At 41.4% G+C, this 12,633-nt stretch overlaps 1 protein-coding gene across 5 annotated transcripts in view; it reads left to right on the top strand.

The window, feature by feature from the left end:
* Positions 1-12,633, top strand: part of znf385b (zinc finger protein 385B) — a 225,347-nt gene that overhangs the window by 137,789 nt on the left and 74,925 nt on the right. For all 5 annotated transcript variants that reach the window (XM_058393037.1, XM_058393036.1, XM_058393034.1 and 2 more), the window contains one exon: positions 3,837-3,979. In XM_058393037.1, coding sequence (XP_058249020.1) covers positions 3,837-3,979 — 143 coding nt within the window. The remainder of the gene's footprint in view (positions 1-3,836; positions 3,980-12,633) is intronic.

The raw sequence follows: 12,633 nt of genomic DNA, 5'->3' as shown, positions 1-12,633 counted from the left end.
AAGCCATTACTTCAAAACCACCATAAAAAAGCCAAAAATTTCTGGAGACATGTCCTGTGGTCTGACGAAATAAAAATTGAACTGTTCGGCCATAATGATAAACGGTATATTTGGAGGAGAAAGGGCAAAGCTTTCAAGTCTCAGAACACCATCCCAACTGTGAAGTATGGGGGTGGTAGTATAATGTTGTGGGGCTGCTTTCCTGCAGAAGGGACTGGTGGACTTCACAAAATAGATGGCATCATGAGAAAAGAAAATTATGTAGACATATTGAAGCAACATCTGAAGACTTCAGCCAGGAAGTTAAAGCTTGGGCACAAATGGGTCTTCCAAATGGACAATGACCCCAAGCATACCTCCAAATTAGTTACAAAGTGGCTTAAGGACAACAAAGTCAAGGTATTGGAGTGGCCATCACAAAGCCCTGATCTCAATCCCATAGAAAATTTGTGGGCGGCACTGAAAAGGCAAGTCGAGCAAGAAGGCCTACAAACTTGACCCAGTTACACCAGTTCTGTCAAGTGGAGTGGGCCAAAATTCCAGCAAACTATTGTAGAAAGCTTGTGGAAGGATACCCGAAATGTTTGGCCCAAGTGAAACCGTTTCGGGGCAATTCTACCAAATACTAAGGAAGTGTATGTAAATTTTTACTGATGAAAGTAATAAAAAAAAAAATTCCATAAAATTCTCCCTCGCTCGATTCTGACATTTAACAAATGCAAAAAATATGTTAATATTTACTGATCTAAAACAGAAAAAGTTTATTCTGATTTAATGTTTGACAGTAAAGAAAAACATGTCTGTGTTTTTTTCTGAAGTGTATGTAAATATCTAGTTTCAACTGTATGTATTAGCGTCAAGAAAGCAATTTCATTTCGAAAGTCAGTCTTCTCAGCGCTGTAATCTGACACAAGTTCGCACTTTTACACCACGTTTATTCGTGTGTCAAACGCTTTTCTATAAACAGTTTACAACTCAGGCACAGACACATCATGCACAGAGCTGTAAAAGGAGCCTAGAGCAATAAAAGAGGGAAAAAATAAAGGAGTGTAACACCGGGTCAAAGGGAAAAAAATGTGCACTGTCTGGCCTGGTGGAAAATACATGGGAATAAACAGCAAGCACTGGGAGTACTTATTCAAGAAGAAATGAAGAAGCGTTTTAAGCTAGTCATTTCTGGCAGGAGAGTAGCAGGTAGCATGTAGACTCGTGAGCTGCAGCGGAGTAATCGCTATCACTGTTTGTTATACCTGAGCTGATGCACGTCCATGATTGGTTAGTGTCACTGGGAGTGATTTGTGAAGACAGAGTTAGCCCCTCCCACCCAGAGAGCAAAGCCACATTTGCCATGTGGGTTCCTGGCTGTGACCTCATCAGGATTTTATCTTTGGCCGAACACTGTTCTGCATTTATTTGTTTGTTTGTTTGTTTGTTTGATTGTTTGTTTGTTTGTTTAAATGTAATTTGGTTATTTATTTATTTATGTATTTATTTATTTGTTTGTTTAAATTTATTTTGGTTATTTATTTATTTATTTATTTATTTATTTATTTATTTATTTTTGCCTGTTTGTTTAAATTTAATTTGGTTATTTATTTATTTGCTTTATTCATTCATTCATTCATTCATTTATTTGCTATTTATGGAAGGGGTCTCCAGTCTGAGCCGAGTTTGTACCTGTCAGAAATAATTCTTCCAACACTGGAGTATCTTCAAGAAGAGTTTGGTCTTTTTGGATTCTCTGTAACATGAGCAGCTCTTTTTTTCTTTTTTCCAAGACAGAAAAAGAGAGGCTGGTGTTTTCCGTAGAAGTAGAAAGACCAATCACACGTCGAAAAAAAAAAACACATACAACAAATATTGCATGTAACCTGAACTCTCTCTCTCTCTCTCTCTTTCTCTCTCCGAGAGAGACTACACCGCTAAAAGAAGATATCAGTTGAGAAATTTTCTGTTTCCTGGAACAAACACAAGTGTTGTGAGAAAACGACATATTTTTCAGACATATTTTTCTCGAAATAAGAGCTGCTTTGCTGGCTGCACTTTGCCGAGTGATCCATGTGCATGAGCCGCTCTGACAGCTCCGGGCAATTGATTTCAAATAATTTGTCATGCTTTTCACCCTGAGGACAAAATCTGGTAAGGGGGAAAAAAAATAAAAAATCTGGTGGCACAGTTCTTTGTTATTACATTATTTTTTTTCGCCAGCAGAAACGGAGATTGTGTTAGAGGTTAGAAAGTGAACTGTAGTGTTTCTTGGATCCTGTGGAGCAGCAGATTGAAAGAAGGACTTTTCTTATTTTTTTTTTTTTTGGCAGAGGTTTGATTAGTGCATATAACTCCCAGCATGTTAAATATTAACCAGCGGTGGACAGCAGAGGATTGTCGAGGTCTTCTCTTTTCTTTCCTATATTTTTTTTGAAGCAGTAGTAGCTCTGATGGATGATCTGGCTGGTCCGGAGTGAAGTGGAAGATCTTGTCCCTGCTGCGTCAGCACAGATCTCATGGTGCTCTGTTGGAGCTGGAGATTTGTGCAGCGTGATTAAGTGCAGACCAAGACACCAGAACTCCTTTGTGTCATGCCTTTTCTTCTTCGCAGAGCTTTTTTTTCCCTCCCAGAGACGAGAAGTAGTTTATAAAATTCATAAATTGGGCGATGGAAGTGTGAAACCCGGAGTCAGACTGATTTGTTAGGGGAAATGTGCTGCTTGTTTGTTTGTTTGTTTGTTTGAGCTCATACTGAGCTGAAGAGATAGCTGATTGGTGATCGCTGTGTTGTGAAATAAATTGAATTTTTAGGTTTGCTTGTCGCATGCTGTGTTGTTTAAAATGATAATATAATCGATCGAATGACCCATGAATGGACACGATTGGATTTGGTAGCTCAGTGGATAAGATTTTGAGGGGGGGGCTTATAATATCAGGTGCTATGGTGTGTTCACACTTGTCCCAGAGTCAGGACAGATTCTGGGTTTGTTTTGTAGGCGGGGCTTATAATATCAGGTGCTATGGTGTGTTCACACTTGTCCCAGAGTCAGGACAGATTCTGGGTTTGTTTTGTAGGCGGGGCTTATAATATCAGGTGCTATGGTGTGTTCACACTTGTCCCAGAGTCAGGACAGATTCTGGGTTTGTTTTGTAGGCGGGGCTTATAATATCAGGTGCTATGGTGTGTTCACACTTGTCCCAGAGTCAGGACAGATTCTGGGTTTGTTTTGTAGGCGGGGCTTATAATATCAGGTGCTATGGTGTGTTCACACTTGTCCCAGAGTCAGGACAGATTCTGGGTTTGTTTTGTAGGCGGGGCTTATAATATCAGGTTTGTGCTCACATTGAAGAAACAACTTTTGTGCAAAACAATGATACATGAAGTTGAGAACAACTTCTGTCCTTCATCCTACATTTCTCTCTTTCTCAATCGCTTTTCTCTCTATTGCTCTCACTCTGACTCTCAATACTCTCTCTCTCTGTCCATCTCATCTCTCTCTCTCTCTCTCTCTCTCTCTCTCTCTCACATCTCTCTCTCTCTCACATCTCTTTCTTTCTCTATTGCTTTTCTCTCTTGCTCTCACTTTCTAACTCTCAATATTCTCCCTCTCTGCCTGGTCTCTCTCTCTCTCTCTCTCTCTCTCTCTCTCTCTCTCTCTCTCTCTCAAATGATGTGAGTTTGTTTTCCACTGACTGCTCTTTCTCTCCAGCTTTTTTTTTCCTTGGGTACTTTATGTAATTTAATACACGTGTTCCAGCACCTCTGAGAAGTTTGTTATTTTGTAATCAGAGCAAAGTCATTTTAATTTCATGTCTCTCTCTCTCTCTCTCTCTCTCTCTCTATACAGGAAGTTCATGCCATAGTAACACACTCCCGGCTCTTGTGCGTACATCTCCTCTGATGATGCAGTCAACGCTGGACATGAAACCGTTTATGTCTTTCCCCGTAGATGGATCATCGCCCGTCGGTCTCTTCGCCAATTTCAGCACGGTATTCATCTCTCTCTTGCTCTCTCTCTCTCTCTCTTGTTTCTCTCTAGACTCCTCACTATACAGAAAATAAACCATGCACATTATTCTTCTTCTTCAGAGCTGAACATTACATTTTCATGTTCCTTGATAGAGACTGGAGTGTAGAGAGTAAAAATGTGTCTGAACAGAAAACCCCACATGAGCCAGAGGCTTAGTCTCGCAGCAACATTTAGAAAGCTTAATAAAATATTTACCTTTTCTTTAAGGCAAAATGCTACAGTTTAACATACATCTCGCCTGTCTGTCTGTCTGTCTGTCTGTCTCTCTCTGCGTCCCTGTAACCCTGTGTCTGTCTCTTTCTGCCTCTTTATATCCTTCTCTGTCTCAGATAATTTTGTCTCTCTATCTCTTCCTCTGTCTATCAGTCTCTAATGAGTTTGTCTGTCTGTCTCTTTACGTGTCTCGCTGTCTCTTACTGTGTCTCTCAGTCTCTAATGATTTTGTCTGTCTGTCTCTTTACATGTCTCTCTGTCTCTTCCTCTATCTGTCAGTCTCTAATGATTTTGTCTGTCTGTCTCTTTCCGTGTCTTTCTGTCTCTCATGAGTTTGCCTGTCTGTTTCTGTCCATGCCTGACGGTCTTCTCACATGTCTGTCTGTCTCTTTCCATGCCGGGCCGTCTCTTCTCACATCTGTCTGTCTGTCTCTTCCCATATCAGTCTGTCTCTCCTTGTGTGGAAGCTGTCTTTCTCTCTATTTAGTTTGCTACCCTTCATCTCTTTTTATTCTTTTCTTACTCACCATGTCCCTGTGTCCCTCCTTTTTTGGAATATTCATGTTTTTCACTCACTTTCCTCTCATTCTCTGTCCCTCCCTCTGTTAATCTTTGTCTCTATCTGGCAACCCTGATTTTTCCAGAATCACTTCCTCTACTTTACACAGATCCTCACTTTATTTTGACGTGAAAAGATTCGGACTCATTCACAGAATAATGGTGTGTAAGTGTCGATAGCAGTGAATTGGTTTAATCCAGAGCTGAATGCAGATGTGGAGATGTGTTTTTAAAGCTGCAGGATGTTGTACAGGATGTCAGTGTGGAGCTGCTAAAGGCTAGTGATGGCATTGCTCTGGTGACGGTGTGTGTGTGTGTGTGTATGGACTTGTTTGCAAGATGAGGTGTGTGTGTGTTTGTGTGTGATAGAAGCTGGGCAGTGACACCCTACAGGTGCAGATTGAGCCTGTGCAGTCGGTGCCTCGGGATTGAGAGGCTGTGAAATCGATTGGAGCTTTTATCTGGTCGGAGCAGGAGCCATGACCGAGAGCTCCATCTCATCTGCCAGGGATAAAAGTCACATCCACGCTGTCTGAGTTTTCTTCAACTCTCCGAGCCATCAACCCTTTCACTCCTATAGCTGGCTGTGTGTGTGTGTGTGTGTGTGTGTCTGTCTGACTCTGTTCTTCCCCCCCCCCCTTTCTCTCTCTCTCTCTCTCCCCCTCTGAATGTCTGTATGTCTTTTCTTGTCTCTATCTGCCTCTTTCTGTAACTTTTTTGTCTTTCACTTTCTGTGTCTCTCTCTCTCTCTCTCTCTACATCTATCTATCTATCTATCTATCTATCTATCTATCTATCTATCTATCTATCTATCTATCTGTCTGTCTGTCTGTCTGTCTGTCTGTCTGTCTGTCTGTCTGTCTGTCTGCCTGCCTGCCTGCCTGCCTGCCTGCCTGCCTTACTCATTTTCCTTTCATTCTCTTCCTCTGGTGCTCACTCTATATTTGCTCTATCTACCTCTCTGTTTTTTGTCTGCAACTCTCTCTCTCTTTCTGTCTCTGCTTCTTTCTTCATCAGTTTTTTACTTTTACTCAGACTTGTGCCTCCTCTTTCTCTCTCTCTCTCACTCTCTCTCATATCATTACTGTCTTTCTTTCTTGGCCTCTCTCTGTTTTTTTCCTGCCTTCTCTCTCTCTCTCTCTCTCTCTTTCTCTCTCTCTCGCTCTCTTCTTTTTTCCGCAAAACTATTCCAAAAATGTCTACTGTTTTACTGTGTATTACATCACAGCTCATTTTAAATGTCAGCATAATCTAATATCTTCCCTTCTCTCTCTCTCTCTCTCTCTCTCTCTCTCTCGTGCATTTACTAAATAGTTGTGTTTTGAGTTTATTTGGCTCACCACAAGAATAGACCTTACAGTAGTGAAGCTTTTTCAGACAGGACCTGACTCAGGATCTGAGTCAGGACCTGACTCTCGATCTTCTGTTTCTTCCTGCAGGAGATGTGAGGACTTGAACTCTTGAGAAACTTTAAGTTGAAGAGTCTTATTTCAGGTTGTGACACAGACAGTGTCAGGGCTGGCCTACATTTCAACTTGACTAGCTGAGATAAGTGAAGTAAGTAGTGTCAGAAAAGTGTGTTTCCTAACCATTTACCCATCTTACCATGTAATGAAAGAATTCATGTGTTTATAGAAGATTCCAGAAGATAACTGCTGAGTAAAGTATAGTACATGAAGTTTCCTGTTCTTGCACTAGAACCCAATGTGATGTATCACATTGTGATCTGCTAGATAGATGAATGGATGGATAGAGAGAGGGGTGAATAAATAGATAGATTGATGGGTAATTTGAAGGATATTAGGTAGTTATGTAGATATTCAGATGGATGGATGGATGCATAGATGGAGAGGAGGGTAGATAGATAGATAGATGGATGAATGCATAGATAGATAGATAGGTGGGCGGGCGGCTGGTCGGGTATTGGGATGGATGGATGGACAGGTGGAAAACTCGTGTAAACATCAGAATCAACAGTCAGCTTCTAAAAACAAGCCACATCTAAATGTCTGAAATCTGAGGAATCAGGTCTCTGCTATTGGAGTTTACGGGGTTATGCTTTATCATGAACACTTGGAAAGCATTAGAAGTTCAGAAAGCTCTTTTTACACTAGGCTGTTACAAGCGTCTTAAGAATCCTGATGTAGATCTACATAAAAATGCAAGTGGAAATGCACACATGACGTATCTGCAGCAGATTTAAAGCATTTTAGTTACACGTTGGAGAGACGAGTGTCACGTCAGGCTACATTTGATAACCAGATCGTCTCCCGATAGATGACACGTGCAACAGCGAGTGCTGATGTGGCTGCCTTTAAAAACAGTAGCGAGAGCAATGCTGCTTTTGACTAAAGGTTATAACTCATAATTTATAACTAGAAAAATCCCAAACCTCTCAGATCATCTGGGAATTCCTACTCGGTAACTCTGGATGTTCTCAGTTTTCAAGCTGATACATTTCACTGCAGTATACATTGCTCATCTCAGCAAAATGGCTAACTTTGCAAAATACACACATGGATGAAGTTCCAACCACAGACTTCCCATTTCCAAAGAAAGCACAAAAACCAGTGTACAGCATTAACCAGTATGAAAATGCACTAATCATCTTTATTTATAAATGATGACCAGTGATGCATTTGACTGTATTGCTGCATTCACACATACAGAGACTCACGTGACCAAAGAAAAGTGACTCATTTGTTTTCATTGAGAGCTGGTGGCTTCTGTTGACATGAGTGGGCGTGTCCAGCGACATGACAAAGTTGAGAAAAGTATGTAAATATGGAGCTTCTCGGTGTAAACAGGAGGGAAGACAGTAGAGGTCATATGATCCGTGGCATAGAGCACTTACTGCTTCTCCTTTCTCATATGATACGATGCAGATATACACTGCTGATTTTTATACAGAAAGTTTTATACCGAATGTTTCATTTTAGCCGATTTATTGTGGAACACTGGTTGCGCCACCCACTAATAAACATATTTACAATGGCTACCAGTATGAGGAACGCCTACTGGTGACTTCAGTGTGAGACTTGCAGCAATAAATCACTGGATGTGCCTCGATAGGTAGAATTTTGTGTTTGTGCTTTTAATTCTGTATATTAAACAGCAATTTGAAAATGAAATCTAAAACTCAGATTAAAAGAGACATTTGTTGTTGTAGAACCTCACTGAAAATAATCTTCACATTAGTGTTAAATCCAGATACATGATGCATGGGAAGTTGAGGTGGTTACACAGTCCGTGTACAGTGAGGGTAGGAAATATTTTAGGGGAAAAAATAACAGAACAGAACTATCCAAACCGAGTGATGTATGATGGTTGAGAATTGGTGGAAATCTGGCACTGGGATGAGATGAACACTGTCCAAGACAGTCCACTTAACCCTTGATTTGTATGAGAGATGTGGACTCAGGACTCAGGAAAGCTAAGCAAGCGTAAAATAAAATAAATGCGGTTGTGTTTTAGTGACTTCTGGAGCAGATCTTCTGTTAAATAAATAATAAATCATAAATTGGATCAATTATTTAGCTGATAGACAGCTCATCAGCCCAGAGCTTGGCTGCAGGGCTACAGTGTGTTTGTACAGATGTTCATAGATTTTTCATTTTGTTTACTCCGTCTGGTCCGATTAGCAAAAAAAAACGTTTAAAGGTGAGCACATGGAGAAAGATGTGTTTAATCTGTCAGTGTCAAATACAGAACAAATGTATCTCCATCTGTTCAGAGTGTACGACTCTATCTGAAACCAAATAATTTTTTTGTATCCATAAGGTTAATTGTTAAGGATTACAGTGGAACCTCTGCAAACGAATTCAGAATTTTCCGCCTTCAGAATTGAAATTTTGCAAGAAGTTTGCATTGAATCATGAAGCATTTTTGGCATACGAATGAACCGAACACCAGCTAAGTTGCGCATACATCCAGGAGCGCCAGTGGAAAGCCAAACGAAGCGAGTTTATGATTTTTTTTTTTCAGGCTGTTTGGAAAGAGTCAACCCACGATACCAACGTTGCCTTCAGCATGCGTTCAAAAGCTAGGTGATTTTTCTGATGTTTTTTTGTTGACAGATTGGTGGTGTGGGTGGTCTGTTCTATTTTTAGCCCAAGCTTAGTGGCATGACTTCCTGTGAGGACCCTTGACATGGAATGTCCGGCTTGGGTCAGTTCTTTGTAAGCAGCCGTACAGTTTACATAAGCTTCGTATTGGTAACACTGGTCATATTTTTGGGTGTCTGGAACAGATTATCTGCATTTACATCATTTCTTATGGGAAAATTCGTCTCGGAATACAAATTTTCCGCCTTAAGAACTCCCCTCCAGAACGAATTAAATTCATATCCCGAGGTTGGACTGTATAAGGTAAAATGTTGTCACTATTCATGCTATAAAAAGGCTACTTAAAAAGCTCTTTGTCTCCATCTTTCGTTTTGGGCAGAACCCAGTCGAATGTGTGCGTTCCTCTTTGCTAATAGCTAACAAGCTCTTAGCGTTCAAGTCAGCTCTCTGATGCTAAAATTTTGTCCCTCGTTAAGGAAAGATTAGCAGCTGATTAGCACCAGCACCGTTTGTTTGACTTTTGTTCACAGATGGCTGACAATCACAGAGGTTCTTATAGAACGTTTGTTTCAGGAGATGTTTAATTGCTGTCCTGGAGTCATTTCCAGTGTGTTTGATAAATCTCTGGAACTTACACTGGAAGTGTCAGTCGCATTTTACTGAGCAACTGATTTATCGCCTGGCCCCGAGTTTTAAGACGCGTTGTTTATTTGGCTTGAATGTTTCTGGAACACTGCGAAAGGGAACAGCGTGTGAAGAACACCGTCTCTTTTGGAGATGAATGCGGATGTGCCAGGATGGATTTTGGCATTTTGATGTAGGCGGTAATCGACTCGGCATGTTAGCTGTTCCGTAACACTGCACAATTTCAGCAAACGAATAAAAGACCTTTTTGAAGTCTTGCTCTTTTCACGTCTTTTTCTTATTCCCTCTGTGTCCATTATTGTCTCTCTCTCTCTCTCTCTCTCTCTCTCTCTCTCTCTCTCTCTCTCTCTCTCTGTGTCAGTGTGATGGTGACCCACTGTGACACTTCTTCAGCAGTTAGTGCTGTCAGCATGTCTCGTGCTCACAGCCGTCCACTTCCCAAGCAGAATAAAAAAAATAAAAAAAATCAGAAACATCATAATCGCTGCATAACTGTCAGCTCAAATCAAGTGCAGCTCCGAGCTGCAATCACGCCGCTGCGAAACGAACATAATTACACGGCCTCCTGAAGTTAATCACCGTCGTCTTTAACAAGGCTCTGAGGAACAGATGGGTTCGGCAGCGATGCGACTCAATCGCAGGAATTTGTCGAGCGTCACGATGGCAATCGCCAGCGCCGGCATCTTTCTCTTCTAAACCGCAGGCTGCAGCAGTGTTATTATGGAATTATGTTTTGATTTGGTTAAATCCGTGTTTTTCGTTTGTAGATTATTTTCAAATTTGAAATGAAGTTTGTTTTGTTCGTGCCTCATGTTTTATTTTTATTCTTAATTCTTGAGATGGGTTAGAATAGGCTGAGATTTTATTCCAATCATTTGAAATAATTACATGAAATTACAGACAGACAGATCAATAGGCAGGTAGACAGATAAGTGTACAGACACACAGACAGGTTGATAAGCAGACGGACAGATAGATAAACATAGACAGACAAAAAGATAGATAGATAGATAGATAGATAGATAGATAGATAGATAGATAGATAGATAGATAGATAGATAGCCATGTATATATGCAAACAGACAGATAGACAATTAAACATATAAACAGACAGACAGATATGTAAATAATCATATAGAAAGGCAGATTGATAGGTAGGTAGGTAGACAAACATAGACAGACAGAGAGGCGGGTAGGTAGGTAAAGATATATATGGACTGACAGACATGTAGATAAGAAGACAGACAGACAGGTAGGTAGGTAGATAAACATGTAGACAGACAGACAGAGACAAAAAGGTAGATCTAACATATAAACAGACAAAGACAGACAGGCAGATACACTATATTGCCAAAAGTATTCGCTCACCTGCCTTGACTCACATATGAACTTAAGTGACATCCCATTCCTAATCCATAGGGTTCAATATGACGTGGGTCCACCCTTTGCAGCTATAACAGCTTCAACTCTTCTGGGAAGGCTGTCCACAAGGTTTAGGAGTGTGTTTATGGGAATTTTTGACCATTCTTCCAGAAGCGCATTTGTGAGGTCACACACTGATGTTGGACGAGAAGGCCTGGCTCTCAGTCTCCACTCTTATTCATCCCAAAGGTGTTCTATCGGGTTGAGGTCAGGACTCTGTGCAGGCCAGTCAAGTTCATCCACACCAGACTCTGTCATCCATGTCTTTATGGACCTTGCTTTGTGCACTGGTGCACAGTCATGTTGGAAGCGGAAGGGGCCAGCTCCAAACTGTTCCCACAAAGTTGGGAGTATGGAATTGTCCAAAATGTCTTGGTATGCTGAAGCATTCAGAGTTCCTTTCACTGGAACTAAGGGGCCGAGCCCAACCCCTGAAAAACAACCCCACACCATAATCCCCCCTCCACCAAACTTTACACTTGGCACAATGCAGTCAGACAAGTACCGTTCTCCTGGCAACCGCCAAACCCAGACTCGTCCATCAGATTGCCAGATGGAGAAGCGTGATTCGTCACTCCAGAGAACGCGTCTCCACTGCTCTAGAGTCCAGTGGCGGCGTGCTTTACACCACTGCATCCGACGCTTTGCATTGCACTTGGTGATGTATGGCTTGGATGCAGCTGCTCGGCCATGGAAACCCATTCCATGAAGCTCTCTGCGCACTGTTCTTGAGCTAATCTGAAGGCCACATGAAGTTTGGAGGTCTGTAGCGATTGACTGCAGAAAGTTGGTGACCTCTTTGCACTATGCGCCTCAGCATCCGCTGACCCCGCTCCGTCAGTTTACGTGGCCTACCACTTCGTGGCTGAGTTGCTGTCCTTCCCAAACACTTCCACGTTCTTATAATACAGCTGACAGTTGACTGTGGAATATTTAGGAGCGAGGAAATTTCACGACTGGATTTGTTGCACAGGTGGCATCCTATCACAGTTCCATGCTGGAATTCACTGAGCTCCTGAGAGCGACCCATTCTTTCACAAATGTTTGTAAAAGCAGTCTGCATGCCTAGGTGCTTGATTTTATACACCTGTGGCCATGGAAGTGATTGGAATGCCTGATTCTGATTATTTGGATGGGTGAGCGAATACTTTTGGCAATATAGTGTATATAGACATACAGACAGACCGGCTGGTAGGTCGGTAAACGTGTATACTGGCAGACAGACAGATAGATAAGTAAGTAGGTAGATGGACATATAGACAGATAGGCAGGTAGGTAAATAAAGATATAGACAGACAGACAGGCAGGCAGGCAGGTAGGTAGGTAGATACACATATAGACAGACAAGCAGGTAGGTAGATACACATATAGACAGGCAGGCAGGCAGGTAAATAAACATGTAGACAGACAGGCAGGCAGGTAGATAAACATGTAGACAGGCAGGCAGGTAGGTAGATATGGTTGTAGACAGACAGGCAGGTTGATGGATGGAATAAGCCAGTTTTGATAAACTGCTATGTTATCTTTCTGTCACTGCATAAACATATTAATAAATGTTGGATATATGTACGGCTCAAGGGAGTAAATAAGTGCTTCGTGCTTCATGTAGTACATGAGAAGAGTCAAGAAAAGGTAAGATAAAAAGAAAAAGTAGAAAATATCTAGGGAAAAGATGATTATTTTATGTTTTTTATGCTAGAGAGGATGATTGG

The sequence above is a fragment of the Hemibagrus wyckioides genome, linkage group LG06, assembly GCF_019097595.1.
Source record: "Hemibagrus wyckioides isolate EC202008001 linkage group LG06, SWU_Hwy_1.0, whole genome shotgun sequence".
Classification (NCBI taxonomy): domain Eukaryota; kingdom Metazoa; phylum Chordata; class Actinopteri; order Siluriformes; family Bagridae; genus Hemibagrus; species Hemibagrus wyckioides.
The sequence above is the reverse complement of the archived record's forward strand: the minus strand, read 5'-3'. Positions and strand labels throughout refer to the sequence as shown.